Below are 17,498 nucleotides of genomic sequence, written 5' to 3' on the forward strand. Positions count from 1 at the left end.
GATTGAGGTCACAACCATATGGATGTTCTTAGCACTACCAAACTGTACACGCAGAAATGGTTAAGATGGTAAATTTTATGTTATATATATTTTACCACAATTAAAAATTTAAACAGAGAGGGGGGAGAGAGGGAGGGAGAGACAGAAAGACAGAGATGGAGAGAGAGACAGAGAGAGAGAGCATGGGGTGAAGGAGTTGGGGGAAAGGAGGGGAGAGCAGAGAGGGTATGCGAGACACAGAGAGAGACCTTTTATCAAAGACCTGATCGCAGGCGCACAGCCTTAGTCCCATTTTGAGCCCAACTGACACGTGGATGAGCTGTGAACTAACCATATCGGGAATGTCAGAATACAAAAGGTGTCTTCCAATTAACAGTTTCCCATTAATGAGCTTTTTGAAGGACTGTGTGAGTGACCAACCTCTTTTAACCAGATCTCCTAGGAGTTTAGATTGCAAAACAACAAGTTCCACAACCTTCCCTCCATCATAAAAACGGTATTCTAAATGGAAGCCCTCATGTAAATAAGTGCCATCTAAGTTTTCTCCTGAGTGTGCCCTTTTGGCCTTGCATCCTGGCCGTGTGCTCTGCAGAGAGAAGAACCCGCAGGGCATGCTGACTGAAAGGGCACACTGCCCACAGCTCCAGGGCCTGCTTCACCAGCCAGTCCCTGCCTGGCCCCCCTCACAGTCTCAGTCCTGGAGGAGGACATGCCCCCCGACCCACCAGGAGAGGCCACTGGAGAATCAGAAGGCAACTCACGTCAATGTCCACCTGCACGATGGCAGCTGCCACGAAAGCCATGGAGGCCAGAAACATGCCGACGGTCATCTTCTTCAGGGAGCTGCGGATGAGCGAGAGGGCGGCTCTCAGGAGGCCGTGCGCGCGTGCGCTGAGGGCATGGCCCGCAGGGAGCCCTCCTTCCCCACCCCGACAAACCAACTCCCCCAAAACACATGGACCCCAAGGGTCTCTCCATCATCTTTTAAACTAAGCACACATCTTCTTTTATTTATTTTTGGCTGTGCCACAGGGCTTGAGGAAACCTAATTCCCCAACCAGGAATCGAACTTGTGGCCCCTGAAGTGGAAGTGCAGGGTTGCAGCGCTGGACCGCCAGGGAAGTCCCTCCAAGGGCCTCTTTGGCTCTTATTCATGACCAAGATGAAGGAGGATAAACATAATACAGTTTCTCACTTGCATTTGGACATTTAATTTCTAGAGACGCCTCTGTATCGTAGTTGCAAGTTCTATCATCTGCACATGCCAGGCAGTCTTAATTAGAGGCTTACTGCAGATGGCCATTAAAGCACTATTATTTTTAAGGGCAAATTTTCAGAAACGTCAGCACATAGACATCTGATTCAAAATTATTTCTTGGAAAACTCCCTCAGACACGTGGAATCGTGGGAGAAGAGCCAGACATTCCTACCACCAGGGCTCTGGGAGGTGAGGGAACACAGCCCCAACCCCGACCCTAAGCCGAGGGTCACCTACGTGAAATTTAAACCACACTTTGCGATCAGAGGATATACCACGGCATCCACGATGGGGACCATGACGACGATCAGGATGGCGTTCACCGTCTGCAGGTGAAGCGGAGAGGGGCCGTTACTGTCTCAGTGGTGGCTCTGAGCTCAGAAAGCAACTGAAGTATTTTCTCCTACCTGCATCTGATCCGGCTGGATTTCAATGATTCCCTAAAAAAGAGGGGGGATATCTCACTGATAAGTTCGCATAGAGGATCACTTGAGGGCTTGAAATGTTATGAGAGGGAAGCAGAAAGAGGGCAAAGGAATAGTGGCCCGGGGTAGTCCATATCTCCAGGCCCCAGACTTACAATCTTCCCACTCATGGTCGTTGCTTGCAGTGTCCACCTGGAGCCCTTAAAAAACAAATAGGCTTACTGCATCATTTGGGAACATGGGTTTTAAAAGTTTTACAAGTCAGTGTGGAGTCTTTTCCTACTCAGGAATGAGGTCTGAATTGTTATGGGGTTTAAAACTGTTTGTCAACATTAGGCTGGTTTCTGGCTCCACTGTAACTATAGGTGAGGACAAACCACTTGCATTTCCACTGTTCAGTTAACAACAAATAGTACTCCAAGCCCTCACAAAGGATGCACGAAGTACTGCTTTGAGATAAGCTAGCTCCAATAGTTTGGCCACCTGATGCAAAGAGATGACTCACTGGAAAAGACCCTGAGGATGGGAAAGATTGAAGGCAGGAGAAGAGGGTGGCAGAGGAGGAAATGGTTAGATAGCATCACCGACTCAATGGACATGAGTCTGAGCAGACTCTGGGAGATAGTGGAAGACAGGGAAGCCTGGCGTGCTGCGGACCATGGGGTCGCAAAGAGTAGGACATGAACTTAGTGACTGAATAACAACATCCTTCAGAAAGACAAAAATGCACTTGGGAGGTTTGTTGGGAAGCTGACATCACCTGCATGGTGAGAGCAGCCCCATACCCTGAGGAAATTCTCTATTCACTGGGGTCACAGTTTCAGGAATATCATAACTGTTAAGAGTTCTACTGCTGACAGCTAGACTGTCCTAAAGTGTAACTCCATCAAGAGGGTGATGGATTTAAACCTGGGCAGCCTATTGACATTCAACCTGCTTTGCAGTAACAGATGATGCAGGACTGCATGAGTGGATGTTATATAGCCCATGGAGAACTGGATATGTGAATCTTTCAGTGTAATCTATCTCATCCAGTCCCTCCGCTGGGAGAACAGCATAGAAAGTCAGGAAGTCTGCCACTGGCTGAGCTCTTAATCAAAGCCAGTCACTGACTACTTTATACACGTTCTCTCTTTTGATCCTCACCGCCTTGTCCTGGGTCATTACACTTTCAGAAGGCTCACAGGATGACACCAGGTCACACAGCTGAAAGGTGCTGAGTGTGTTTCTAGTGCAAGCCTGATTCTAATAACTGGTCCCTGCCCAACATGCAAAACAGGTTAAGACGCTGGTCTAAATTCCATACATTCAAATAAGGAGATTAATGTCTACACTTTTTTTTTCCCCCAAGAGATGATATATCCTTTTAATAATCATACCTGTGCAATAAAACCATGCATGTGTGCAAATTTTTTTCTTCAACTTCAGTTTCTAAAAGAAAGGCTATCTTATGACTTTGGCTCCTGAGTGTCATGCATTTGGTTTTCTAACCTTATTTTGAAAAATTCCTAGGTACATGTCTTCCTGCTGTACAAGTCAATGATGTGTTCTAGCTCCTGCTCTGGGAAGAATGACTTTAGCAGAGTCATTTCACATTTCTGGATGGTACTTCTAGCCCAAGCATCCCATTTCAGTGTGCAAGATATCAAGTTTCAGTCTAAATATTCTGTGGATCCCATACAAGACAATACATCTTTTACTTGCTGTATCAAACTGGTCAATTCTAAAGGAAATCAACCCTGAATATTCACTGGAAGGGCTATTGCTGAAACTGAAGCTCCAATACTTTGGCCACCTGTTGCAAAGAGATGACTCACTGAAAAATACCCTGATGCTGGGAAAGACTGAGAGCAAAAGGAGAAGGGGGTGACAGAGGGTGAGGTGGTTGGATAGCATCACTGACTCAATGGACATGAATTTGAGCAACTCTGGGAGATAGTGGAATAGGGGAGCCTGGTACGCTGCAGTCCATGGCGTCGCAAAGAACTAGACATGACTTAGCAGCGACTAAACAACACCCATCAGTAGAAAAATTTTTTGTTCTTACTCTGACTGGCAAGAGTCCTGGATACTTGGGTCAAATCTTTCGCAAGACTCCTATGGACATGTACACACTGCTGTATTTAAAATGGATCACCAACAAGGACCTACTGTATAGCACAGACAACTCTGCTCAATGTTACATGGCAGCCTGGATGGGAGGGGACAGTGGACACGCGTATATGAATGGCTGAGTCCCTTGGCTGTACGCCTGAAACTGTCACAACATTGTTAATTGGCTATACCCTAGTACAAAATAAAAAGTTAGAAAAAACATTTTCCAAGGCTCCTTTACTCGACCCCTATCTAATTTTTCTTCATTATTTTGCCACCCAGATGTGGATAGAACCATCTAGAGTTAATTAAAAAAAAAAAAAAAGAAACTCAAGGTGATTTATTGGAAAAGACCCTGATGCTGGGAAAAGTTGAGAGCAAGAGGAGGAGGGGTGATGGAGTATGAGATGGTTGGATGGTATCACTGACTCAATGGACATGAATGAGAGCAAACTCCGGGACACGGTGAAGGACAAGGGAGCCCGGTGTATTGCAGTCCGTGGGCTCACCAAGAGCCGGACACAACTGAACGACCGAACAACAACAAGGTGATCTAACAGTTACCATATAAATGAAACATGAAAAAGGAACTGGAAGAGAACATTTTCAGGAGCTAAATAGGCCCAAAGCATGTTCTGTTAATGAAGATGTACAGAAACATAGTTTCATATTACCTGCTGATCAAACAAGGCCCAGAACATGGGGAGAGGAATGTACAGGAACATCACCCTTGTAACCATCTTAATTTGAGAGATGAGCCGCTCCTGCAGTTGAAGGAAGAGAGCGTGTCAGTCACAACCCGCCATAATCAGCACAGCTCTCCTGCAGTGCACCTAGAGACAAGCTGGGAGGTGAGTCATTGTTCCAAGAAATCTATCACAGGTGTCTTTAGAAAACCCCCGAAATATGAATGAAAACATCTTGAACACTTGAGGTAAGTTACTCGTTTCAAGGTAAATTCACTAAATGTAAATCCCACCACCATCACTTAACTCTTCCATGTTTGATCTAAAGTTATGTGACGACACGTAACTCAAGGCCAATGATTCCACAGGAATGTCTACGGAAAGGCGACACTGTTTCTAGATAAATTGTATATCACTGTTTCTTAAGCTCTTTTCAGTGCAAACAAGCTCTCTCACGCATCGTCTTCTTTAAAATGCTAATAAACTTGGTGAAGATACAACTGATAATTTTATCCATGTGGCCTTAATAACACGAATTGCAATCACTGGGGCCGTTGCAGCAACAATCGTCACTTACATCATATTTCTCGCTAGCCCAGTCCAGCCAGTGCTCCCTCTTAGGAAATTTCTTACTCCGATGGCTAATCCTATTTTTGATGGCAAACTGAAAGGAAGGAAGAACAAGCAAGTTTCAAAACAGAATAACTCCTTTATCAGTGAAACACATCTCAGCTGAAATCCCTTCAGTGGAAGACTCAGGAGAGAAGACATGTGTCATGACGATGCTGAAGGCCTAACATGCATTTATTTTTAACCTCTCACTAACTGGGAGTGTCTGAGCTGCAGTAAACAAAACCACACTGTTACTACTTCACTCTCTGGATTCTTTACAGAGCAGCATTTAGTTGAATTACAATCTTCTAATGTGAAGCTGTATTCATTTTTAAAAGTTATTTTCTTGGCCTAAGTTCCTGAAAATAAGATCACTGACGCTGTCCAAGCTTCCACTCTGGATATACATTATGAAACCTGGCCTCTCCATCTTAGTTTCACTGCTCCCTGACCAACATCAGACGTTGCTTGTCATTTATAAAGAAGCAAAGAGTCCCTCTGATTTGTTTTTCCTTCATTGCTGATCTTATTTTAAAGGTTCAAGAGCTATTTTTCCATCCCTCCCGTTTTGAGTTCTATTTGTGTCCTTTTCCATTTGGTAAGTTTTATAAGAAACTTCAATTTATCAAAAGAGTAAAGGCCACCAAGAAAATGCTTAGAGTAAAGCCAAAGGTTCATGGAGATTTAATTTAAAGGAGGCAGAAGGTTTGGGGGGACAGGGGTGACGAAATGTGATCGAGAGAGAGGAGTACTGAAATACTCACCCCAATGCACCTGGCAACTTTAGACATGATGTTACCCTGGGGCTGGACCTTCTTGTACATTCCACTGCCAATGACAAACACGACTGGGGAGGGCAGAAGAAGACGTGTCAACAAAGTGTTTGACAGAATTATCTGTGACCCAGAACATGTGTTTTTATCTGAGTTACAACCTTATTTTGGAAATACTGGGACGACTCAAAGGGTGGGTTTACTGCCCTCTCCCCCAGGTTCCACAGTGGTTTTGACTAATAATCACAGGGGCTTCTGAGAAATATTACACTGTGTTTTCATATGTAAACACTGAAGCCTAATACCATCTCCTTCCCAGAACTCAGGGCAGCTTGCAGATGCTCAGTACAGTGATTTGAGAGTGAGTCCTATTCCTCTTTAAAGGGATAAGTGCTTTGACAAAGCAGATTAATGCCTTATTCTACAAGGGCAGAGAACACAGGTTTAATTTTCTGGGGTTGCAATGGGAAGAGAAAATTTTTTCTTCTTTTTTCAGATCTATAGACAAAAAATAGGAATTAATCTGTTGAAACTTTTACTTAATATAATGTGACAGAATTTACTCTGTGGTCATGGGACAGAAACAGATCTGTCCATCTATGCATCTGCAACTACAGCTTTATGAAGGTTAAAAGTACTTTTTCAGTGAGGTCATTCTTTCATGGATCTTAGAAAATGCATGGTGTTGTGAAAATAACTTGGCAGGGGGGCGGAAGTCTTTCTGGAAGAGATTCTGAAAAACAATCCTTACGCTAGGATTTCTGATTATCCAACACCACAACTCAGTAGTTTTAAAACACTGATGGATTGTTTGATGATCTATTTGTTTTTGTCAGTTTAAGAAGGCTTGAAGTTTTGACAGGTGCCAGCTCTCAAGCATATCTCCAAGTATGTGGCAGATTGTGGGTGTTCTTTAAAGGAAGAGAGGTTTGCTTGTGTTCTCACTCAATGCTAATTTTCTTCAATCCAGCACCCACCAATGTGAGATAATAAATTTCTGTTATTTAAACTACTCAGTATGTGGTGTTTTGTTATGGTAGCCCAAGGAAATGAAGACATCTACCATCTTTAAAATTGGACTATCTTCTGTGGAATACTCTTCCCACTTTCTAGGCAGCCAATGCCAAGAACTTAACATGCAAATGACTATACACACATACTCCTCCCAGAGGGAAGATAGTCTTAAACATTTGGAAATGATACATTTCAGAAAACAGGTTTATTTAGAAGTATTTAAATGACTGTTGGAGCAGGTTGCCATATCTTTAGGTGAGTTGTCGATGATAAGAACAAAAGCTTTCAGCCATAGGTTCACCTCGTCCAGCAGATTCTACCTCAATCTTAAAATTCCTTCTTAATCTGCCTAAATAGTCTTAAAGCCTTAAAAGTACCACTCAAGAGATCCCTTTTCCGGTAGACTCTTTTTTTCATCCTATTCTCTCTGAAACAATATGCCAACTCTATTTTCTTTGAATTATCAGAGTATGTTTAACGTGGGATGGCAATTCTTTGGGCTGAGTACTATTACAATTTGTTACATGAACTTTTAAAAGTTGGTCACAACAATTTATGCGAGGGCCTGGCCTGACCACAGGACTGTGTTAATCTAACTGACTTCTACTTACTCAGAGATACAGCCATGAGTGCAGCAGGAACCCCAAAGGCCAGGGGGTAACAAGCTTGCTTACTGTGAATTCCGCATACCTGAACTGGGGGGAAATGACAACATGAAAATTCATTATGGCAATGGTAGTACTCATTTATTTAAGTTTTTAAAAAAATCCTTAACTGGTAATTACACATTGTTTTCATTTAATTTTCTAGACTTACTCATTTGTCTTACTGATGTCATTGCCAGCTAAGCAAAGCAGCTTTGTAGCGGAAATAGCAGATGAAGGGAGATTCTAACCTTAGCCTCTAAATAGATGTCTAATACCAGCCAAGCCAAAATCAGTGGGAACCCTTATGTTCTGTGGACTTACTTAGGAGGGGAGATGAAAATGACCTGGATATAATAACCTGAAGAAAGTGGGACTCAGAAAGTAAAATCAAAGGGCCCTGGAAAATCAGGACTGTATGCCCCTGAATTCATGCCAATTAGAAAACAGTTAGGGATTTTCCTGGTGGCCTAGTGGTTAAGACATTGCACTTCTATTGCAGGGAACACAGGTTTGATCTCTGGTCAGGGAACCAAGATCCCTCAGGCCATGTGACATGGCCAAATAAAATTAAACTACATTTTAAAAAGAAAACAATTAGATCACCCAGAGCAGGGATCAACAAACTTTTCTGTGAAGAGTCAATAAATCTTGTAGGCTACAGACCTGTCCTACCTACTCAGCCCTGCCTTTGTAGGGTGAAGCCAGCCACAGATTATACGCACATTGATGGCTTTGTCCAGATTTCTGAATTTGGCCTGTGGACCATAGTCTCTCAACTCCTGACTGAAGATCTATTTTAGCTCTGAAATCCTAGGGTTGGTAGGGGAAAAAAAATAAAGACTCTGGAAGGGGCAACAGAAATGACTGCAGCCTCCAGGAATCATCTGATCCTAAAGGGGTTTGGCTTTGTCTTTGATCAGCTGTCTCAGTTCTGCAGAGAAAAAAGAGTCGACTAGGCAGAAAACTGAAGTCATGCCAATGTTCCCTGCTCATGACTGTACAAGCAATTCCTATTCACAACAATGCAAAATAATGTCCCCACCCAATAAAGAGCATAAATCTCAGGCAAATCCTTATTTACACTGATTGCAGCAGTTTTCCAGTTCCCTCACTGACTAATAAGTTACATAAAATCTTTGTAAAACATTCATTTCATATTTGTATAAGAGCCATGGTTTTCCTTTAACGACTATCCTATTATACATTCTCCAATTCAAACATGCACAGCACATACTAGAATATAGTAGAACCTGGAGGCGGAGGAGCTTAGAGGAGGTAAGGAAACATAATGTAAGAATAAAAGCTAGTAAATGTTCATACAGAATAAGTTAGAATGAGATTTAAATGCAACTTGTCTCATTTAAACAAGTTAAATGAGATTTAAATCTTTGAAGAGTAGTACTCTTCAAAGTACTACTTCAGGCAGAAATACATTAACCCCATGAATTATCTCCTTCCATAATTCATTATGATTCGTGCTGTGGATACCATGGACACACCAAAATGGACACCTATTTTGGTCTCGTTTGTCCCCAGATATTTCCTTCCACGTGGGAAATTCATAAACTCTTAGTGGAGTGCCGGCAAGCACAAAGATCTGAGGGCTGTGGATAGCTGTTATCTCTTTCTCTTTCTTGGGGGCAGTTCTTTTAGAAATTTCTAGTAGAAAATGAAAGGAAAAAGGAAAGAAGATGATAGGAAAACAAATAAAACCTAGCCTGCCAAATTCTTCCTGACTCACTGAATGTCACTGGGGAGCAAGGTCTGAAGGCAAAAATGTCAACTCTGGCCTACCCAGTTTACTTTCCAAATAGCCTCTCTTGTCTTAGCTTTTACCATAAATAAGAACTTTGCATTAACAATAATATGGAAAAATCAGGGTGGGATAGGGTTGGAGGTGGGAGGGGGGTTCGAGAGGGATGGGACATATGTATACTTATGGCTGATTCATGTTGCTATATGAGAGAAACCAACAAGATATTGTAAAGTGATTACCCTCCCATGAAAAATAAATAAATTCAAATTTTAAAAAATAGTATAGAAAAATCGATTGCTATGCTAAGGATAGTTTAGTTTCTGCAGGGGTCTCTAGGATAAGGGATTCTAATAAGATTAGAAAAAGAGATAAACCCTGAAAGAAAAGCAGTCGGCATTTTGGATTTCACGGAGTCCTCCAGCATGTATATGATGGCTGAAATGTTATGAGAGAATGGTACTGCGCCTCACTCAGTCGTGTCCGACTCTTTGCGACCCGTGGACTGTAGCTCATCAAGCTCCTCCGTCCATGGGATTCTGCAGGCAAGAGTACTGGAGTGGGTTGCCATTTCCTTCTCCAGGGGATCTTCCCAACTCAGGGATCGAACCCGGGTCTCCCACATTGCAGGCAGACGCTTTAACCTCTGAGCCACCAGGGGCAAACCAACAAATTCTCAACCTTTCCACCTGACTTCTCCTCACAATTAAAAAAAAAAGAATAACCAAGGTCCATTTCAGATATATATGTTTTTTTACCTCTGAGCATGGGGGTGATGATAGTAGAAAGCAAACTTCCAGCATTAATGGCCAAATAAAAGATGGAAAAAAATCTGTTCCTTTGCTTTTCCTGTAATAGAAAGGATAAGGTATGGTGACTTTGGCTTTATAGCCGAGGGTCAACTGTAGCTGATGATCGGACCTGACTTTGAACCTAGCTTTGGTCAGTGTCTTATTGTCACGTGTACCCGAACAGCCTCCAATGGAGAAAACACTTTGTGTCACTAGGATCTGATTCCTGGGTGTTTATAATCATTGATGTGGTTTCAGTGGAGGCACATGTGCTTACCTGGCCCTCTTCAAACTGATCTCCGCCAAATGCAGACACGCAAGGCTTTATCCCTCCGGTACCCAGAGCTATCAGGACCAGGCCAATCATGGAGAGCGCCCTGCAAAAGAGGTGGGGATTCCGAAACATGAGATCCTTAGAAGTAGGAGCTTCTCTTTCCCCTAATTTCCCTAAGATGACCAGGCACACAGAAGGGATTCAACGTGTATGAGAAGATAGTTCACAGGAATGCAGTCTTGACAGTTGAATGAAACTTGAACTCAAGGGCCTTCAAATCTGTACCTTTATCTAATAATTTATCATCTAGAAAATTTAAAACAATGTTTTAGGTGTGGAACAAAGATTTATGTATGGAATTCTTTTGTTACCTTATAATTTTTAGCAAAAGAACGTGTGAGTGAAATTTTAAGCATTGTCTCTGATACAGTCATATCAGTCTCGAAACAGTTGTTAGAAGACTTTAGAAAACATGATTTAATTGCAAAGCAGAACAGCAGTTTATGTAGTAGGATCTTAACTTGTTCATAAAGTACAGAAGACTGGAAAAAAGTAGAGCAAAAGGTTTATAACTTTTTTATAATAAAGAGATCATCATAATAAAAGGGATTAAATATGATCTTTAAATTTTACTTTTGTATTTTTCAAGTTACTTGTGTTTTACCTCCTGAATTGAAGAAAATAACTCATAGGATCTACCAAACCTCATTTTTAGTTTTGTTAGATTTATAATAGGTTGCTACAAATTTTGAGCTTCCCAGGTGGTGCTAGTGGTAAAGACCCCATCTGTCAATGCAGGAGACATAAGACATGGGTTTGATCCTTGGGTTGCGAAAATCCCCTGGAGGAGGGAATGGCAACCCACTCCAGTATTTTGCCTAGAGAATCCCAGGGACAGAAGAGCCTGTGGGCTACAGTCCATGTTGTGAAGAGTCAGACACAACTGAACTGACTGAGCCTGCACTCACTACAAATTTCAGATTTTATAAACGCTTATTCCATATTTTCTTGGTTGTTAATACTGCTTTAAAATGCTAAAAATGTTTTATGAAACAGATAAAGTCAAGGACGATACTTCACATAGCAAGAATTTTTTAAGAATTAAAAAAAATCTTTTTTTAAAAACCATGTCTGTCTTCCTGGATTAACATCTCTTTCAGCCTATTTGCCTCTTAAAACAACTTGTCTTTGGTGGTATCACTCTAAGCATTTTAAAGGACAACAAAAACAGCCAGTTGAATATTATATACCCTCTACTCTCAGCAGGGTTTCAGTACTAACCTCACAAAATAAAATAAGTCACTATGCTGTCTTATGTATGTACTGCCTGGCAGGCAGTGTTCCGGGTTCTCCACCTGGATTAACACACAGGCAGATATTATTACAAATGAGGACACCTGGGCACGAGGTGAAAAACTTGCTGAAGATCACACAGTAAGCGAGAGGCACAGGCAGAACTTGAATCCATACAGCCTGGCACCAAAGTACATGTTCTTAATTGACATTGTAGATTAGAAAATTGAGGCATGGAGGAGATAAGTTGGCCCAGGTCTTACAGCTCGTCTGTGGGATGCAGACCCTGGGAGATTGAGCTGTGGGCTGAGTTTATACCCACTGGGCCCCCACGAACACGGTACCCTGGGGGGACCATACATGTCACATCCAGGGACTAGTCTGGAAGGCAATCTGATTAACCAACAAACCAGAAACACAAGATACTGCAGATACTAATTTGAATTTCAATGGTATTTTCCTAACCCATTAGATGGTTTACCATAGATCCAGGAACTGAAGCGAAAGACCAGGAAGCGAAATAAATCTTTACAACTTGTCTGCTAGGCCAGACTGCTGTGAAGGGAAATTCATCTCGTAGGAGAGTTGGTGCCAATAGTACTTTTCATCAAGAAAGCAGAACATCAGACTGGAACAAACTGAATTACTGGAAAATGAGCAGAGATGTGGTACAAGACTGAAAACTGAAGGTACAGAGTCTTGAGGAAACCTGGGGAAACCGAGGATCAGGGTCCATGTGGTCAGTGTCCCTCCAGGGAGGACAGAGATGAACACAAACACCCTGTGCGCTGACCGTGACTCAGGGCAGGTGCACCCAAGACGCCCAGCCTCCAGGTGAGCAGTGACTCCAGACAACGGTTAGGACAGTTAGGTCCTCAAGACCCAACTCTGAGTCAGTTAAACACCTCTCTCTACGCTGATGAGGAAGGAAAGCCTTCCTTCCACTTAGGATGAAGTTTCAAGTATGCTGTGTGCTAAGTTCCTCCAGTCATCTCTGACTCTTTGCAACCCTATGGACTGTAGCCCACCAGGCTCCTCTGTTCATGGGATTCTCCAGGCAAGAATACTGGAGTGGGCTGCCATGCCCTCCTCCGGGGATCTTCCTGACCCAGGGATCAAACACACATCTCTAACGTCTCCTGCATTTTCAGGTGAGTTCTTTACCACTAGTGCCAGCTGGGAAGCCCAAAGTTTCAAGGAAAATGATTAAAACTGAGAGCAGTAAAGGGAGAAGGGATAGGAGTTTGGGATTGGCAGATACAAACTACTATATATAAAACAGATAAACAACAAAGTCCTACTATATAGGAACTGTATTTGATATCTTGTAGTAAACCATAACGAAAAAATATGAAAAAGAATATGTATGTATAATGGAATCATTTTGCTGCACATCAGAAACTAACACAACACTGTAAGTCAACTACACTTCAATTTAAAAATTAAAAAAAAAAAAAAAATCAGAGCACCAGACAAGCAACTAGTGAGAAGGTGGGGGTAGGGCCACAGTTAACATCAACTCACACGTGCACAGAAATATTGTTTGGGGTTCCATCATGGTTGAAGTCAGTGAGGTCATTAATTGAGCTCACAGCGATGACTACCTGCCCAATGGTGTAGACGATGGACAGCGACACGATCGTCCTGTGTTAAAAGAGGTCAAGAGAATCCAAATCAATCACACAAGGACTGTCCACTTCCAACGCCAGCGCAAAAAGGCCTCTGCTTCCAATTTTCAAAAGCCCAGTCACGAATGTCCTTGTTCCTCAATTTGGGACAATAACCGGATACCCCTTTGAAAGGCAGCCTGCTGAAGAATTTGGCCCCCAGCATGTAGGCACTGAGCAAAGTTGTGGCTAGAGGAGCCTGGGGAGAAGGAAGATCTGTTTTCTCTCTGAACTATGTGAAAGACTCAGTGTCTAACTATCAAAATGAGGACCTGCATCTCTGAACAGTGAGAGAGCATGATTGTGTATCTGGTAACAACACTTGGGCAGGAGTGGTCCATTGGTTAATTTTGAATGACACTGATTTATTCTGAGATGGTGAATATTCCTGCCTCCGCCCACATCACACATTTCAGCTGGAAGAGCCTTTATTTCTTCCTGTGTTAAGTCCAAGGAAAATTCCCAAGGACCACCCCCACCCCCCCACCACTGAGGGTGCTCTTGGACCTCTCCCTGCATGACCAGCTGAGCACTCCATGCCCCACCGTCTAGCAGTTTGAGCCTTTCAGCTGCTGGGGTGTTTTCAGGGAGCTTCTTTGTGCTCCTAGCCCTTAATTCCTCATGCATCATTAACAGACGCTATTCCTGCTGCTATTTCAACATGAGACAGGAGGCCAAAAATCCTACCAACGCTACTCGCATCCATCCTGCTGAATGCCAGGCCGCTGCTGAACTCTGGCCATACGAAGATGAGCAGAAATGGGGCCTGGGACCCTCTCCCCAGAGTTTGTTACGTTCCCTAATTCCTCGTGCCCTGAGCCCACCATGCCAACTCTCAAGGCTTATCATTACTTGTTGGCGTGCTCGTTAACAAGAGAGCTGCCACGACTCACTTGAACTTCCCCAGCCAGGAGTCGGCGATGAGAGCTCCGAGGATGGGCGTCAGGTAGCACAGGGCGACGAACGTGTGATAGATGGCGGTGCCCAGGTTGTCGTTCCAGCCCAGGAAACGTTGGAAGTACAGGATCAGGAGTGCTTTTGGCAGAGGGAAGTGGAGGAGGAGATGGCAAGGAGGTGAGCAGTGGCAGAGGTAACTCGGGCTCCTCACTGACCGGGGGTCGGGGGGGGCGGAGTGGGGGGTGGTGGGAATGGGGGTGAGGGGTGCCAAAAAGGGTTACCTCTCATTCCATAGTAAGAGAACCTTTCGCAGAACTCATTGACCACGATGAAGAAGATGCTTAAGGGGTAACCGAAGCAGCTCTGACAAAGAGAAAACAGTCTGGGCTGGAAACAAGCTCCTCCCTGGTCCAGCATCATCAGTGAGAATGAATGGCAGAAAGCAGCTGGTGTGTATTTAGTAACTTACCGCAGACCCTCCAGAGGTGGGATCCAGGATTAAGAATTTTTTATTCCCTTACACTCTACGTAGCGACAATGACAAAATGAAGGTTCTTCTTGTTTTACAGTTTTATTGTTAGCCTGAGAAGGGCTATACAGGCAGACCTCAGAGATATAGCGGGTTTGGTTCCAGACCACCGCAGTAAAACAATAACTGTGATAAAACAAGTCACACAAGTTTTGGGTTTTACGGTGCACATGAAAGTCACGTCTACACTATGCTGTGGTCTGTTAAGTGCGCAATAGCATTATGTCTAAAAAACAATGTTTAATTTAAAATGCCTTACTGCTGAAAAATGTTAACCATCATCTGACAACACAGGGTTGCCACAAACCAAAAACACAGTCTCTGCGAAGCATGGTAACACGAGGAATGCCTGTACACAGAAGTTTCTAAAGAGAAGAAAAGGCCACACAGGGACTCAGGATGGGTCCCTGGTGGATGCTAGATGCACGTTGAGTGAATGGGGTGCAGCTGTGGACAACGAGGGACAAAACAGGTTGTACAGCTTACAGCTTACATCATGAAGCCACATAGGGAAGGAGGAAGGAGACTCACCTTCGGCACGGACATTCCTGAAAGAAAACAAAACGCCAGTTAGAGGCGAGTCTGCCGAGCGCTTTTTGCTGAGTCTGAGCTCAGCCCCTCCAGCCGGCCGGGCCGCTAGGGGTGTTGTCCCCAGCGCTCAGGCCCCATCCACAGTTCAGGGCTGGGCCCTGGCCTCTTTGCTGAGCGGGGCTGGGCCGGTAGCTGCGTTTTCTTTTCATCAGCTCCTCATCAGGGCAAATGAGTGGTCAGGATGGAGAACCAGAGACTCAGAGGATCTGCTGCAACCGTTTCCGCCTTGAGAGGCCTCAAAGGCTGCCCAGCGCCTGCGGGATAAGACCCCCAACTTTCGGAATGTCCTTCACGGTCTCACGAGGCCAGGGGGTTTGGGTGAGGGTGAGAAAACAGAGATAGAAAACGCCGACGCACACCCGACGCGTGATGACGATCCCATCTCCGCCCGGCTCCCCAGCCGCCTTTCTTTTTATACTAGGCTGTGGTCTGTTAAGTGTGTGTGTGTGAGAAACTTGCTCAGGTGCGTCTGACTCTTAGCGATCCCATGGACTGTCCAGGAATTCTCCAGGCCAGAGTACTGGAGTGGGTAGCTCTTCCCTTCTCCAGGGGATCTTCCCAACCCAGGTCTCCTGCATGGCAGGCGGATTCTTTACCAGCTGAGCCACAAGGGAAGCCCTGTTAAGTGTGCAATTAAACATTGTCTTTTAGACAGGATGTTGTTAAGTGTGCAACAGCATTCTGTCTAAAAAGAAGGTTTAATTTTAAAATGCCTTTCTTCCCGCCCAGTCCCCCAGGCACACAGGCTCCCGGACACCCACCCCGCCTCCCTGTCCACACACCCACAGCCCTGAACTCGAGACAGCAAAGCCACCTCCGACCTCCCTGCATAACCAGAGGGCAATAACCGACAGTCTCCACTGCGGCCTCCCCGCTGCCAGAAGAATCACGGGGTTCTCCAGCCCTTTATCCCCAGCATCTTTTCCAGCACCCGCTGCCCAGCAGGGGCTTAGCATCAAAAGAGGGACTTAGAAGAGCAGAAGAAAATGGATGAGGGTCCAAGTGAGCTGGCACCAACGAGGTGCCACGGACGGCCTCCTCCACCTTAGCTGTGCCCCTCACCCCCCTTGCCCCTGCCCTACTGTCTCCCCGGAACTGTGACCAGAGCTCACCCAGAGTCTTGCCCGAGTCCTCGTATCTCCTGCCTGGCATGCTGTGGCCCACGGGGTCACAGAGTCAGACAAGACTGAGTGAGCAAACAGCAGCATCTCCTGCACTGCCCCTGTCCCTGCACACCTTGGCCCCTATTTATCAGAGGCTGTCCCATACTATTTCACATGCCTCTGTCCCAGGGGACCCACCCCCTTTCCACCCCCTCACCCCAGCCCCACTGACCACAGCTTCAAGTTCCTTATAGTCATGATCCTCAGACTTACGGCTCTGTGACTCCATAGTTGTGTGTGTGGGGGGGGTCTGTGTGTGCCTCTGTGTGTGTGTGTCATATCCAACTCTTCACGACCCCATGGACTGTAGCCTGCCAGACTCCTCTGTCCATAGAATTTTCCCAGCAAGAATACTAGAATGGGTTTCCATTTACTACTCCAGGGGATCTTCCCAGTCAGGGATTGAACCCACATCTCCTGTGTCTCCTGCATTGGTAGGCAGATTCTTTACCACTGTGCCACCCGGCAAGCCCATGAGCAGAGGTTCTCAAACTGGAGCCTGCCTCAGAACCAACCCTAGGGCTTGAGAGAGCAGTTTCTGGATTCCACGCCCAGAGTTGCTGTCTCTGGAGGCCTGAGGAGGAGGTTGCATTTCTAATAAGGAGGAGTAGGTCCCCCGAGCTTGCATTTCTAACAAAGTCCAAGGGCACGTCAGTGAGTGCTGCTGGTCTGGGGATGGTCCCCTGCGAACCACATGCAGACTGTGAGGGCGAGTTGCCTGCCTGGTTTAAGTACCTAAATTTTATCCCGGCCCTGGGCACCTCAGGACACTCCTGGGCCCATGTCTGGGGCAGGGGGTAGAGAACTGGATACAGAGGCTGAACAACTCGCTGGCATCTCCCCCATGGCCCCACTGTAAGCTCTTACACCTTCCCTGTTCCAGGCCCTTCCTCTCCAACTGGCTGCCTTGTATTTTCATCCTGTGCTCGTCCAGGGCCCCATCCCATAAGACACAATTGCAACTCTCTCTGAGGAACCCCCTTCTTGGCCTGGACCACATGGTCTTCCAGGCCACCACCCCCCATCTCGTA

At 45.0% G+C, this 17,498-nt stretch overlaps 1 protein-coding gene across 1 annotated transcript in view; it reads right to left on the reverse strand.

Moving 5' to 3' along the window:
• Nucleotides 1–17,498, reverse strand: part of SLC15A1 (solute carrier family 15 member 1) — a 50,248-nt gene that overhangs the window by 14,066 nt on the left and 18,684 nt on the right. The window contains 14 exon segments of the mRNA NM_001009758.1: nucleotides 762–843; nucleotides 1,496–1,584; nucleotides 1,666–1,698; nucleotides 1,839–1,883; nucleotides 4,452–4,541; nucleotides 5,041–5,127; nucleotides 5,840–5,922; nucleotides 7,474–7,557; nucleotides 10,021–10,111; nucleotides 10,331–10,430; nucleotides 13,145–13,264; nucleotides 14,181–14,322; nucleotides 14,466–14,547; nucleotides 15,245–15,261. Coding sequence (NP_001009758.1) covers nucleotides 762–843; nucleotides 1,496–1,584; nucleotides 1,666–1,698; nucleotides 1,839–1,883; nucleotides 4,452–4,541; nucleotides 5,041–5,127; nucleotides 5,840–5,922; nucleotides 7,474–7,557; nucleotides 10,021–10,111; nucleotides 10,331–10,430; nucleotides 13,145–13,264; nucleotides 14,181–14,322; nucleotides 14,466–14,547; nucleotides 15,245–15,261 — 1,145 coding nt within the window.

Source organism: Ovis aries, chromosome 10 (assembly GCF_016772045.2).
Source record: "Ovis aries strain OAR_USU_Benz2616 breed Rambouillet chromosome 10, ARS-UI_Ramb_v3.0, whole genome shotgun sequence".
In the NCBI taxonomy this organism is placed as follows: Eukaryota; Metazoa; Chordata; class Mammalia; order Artiodactyla; family Bovidae; genus Ovis; species Ovis aries.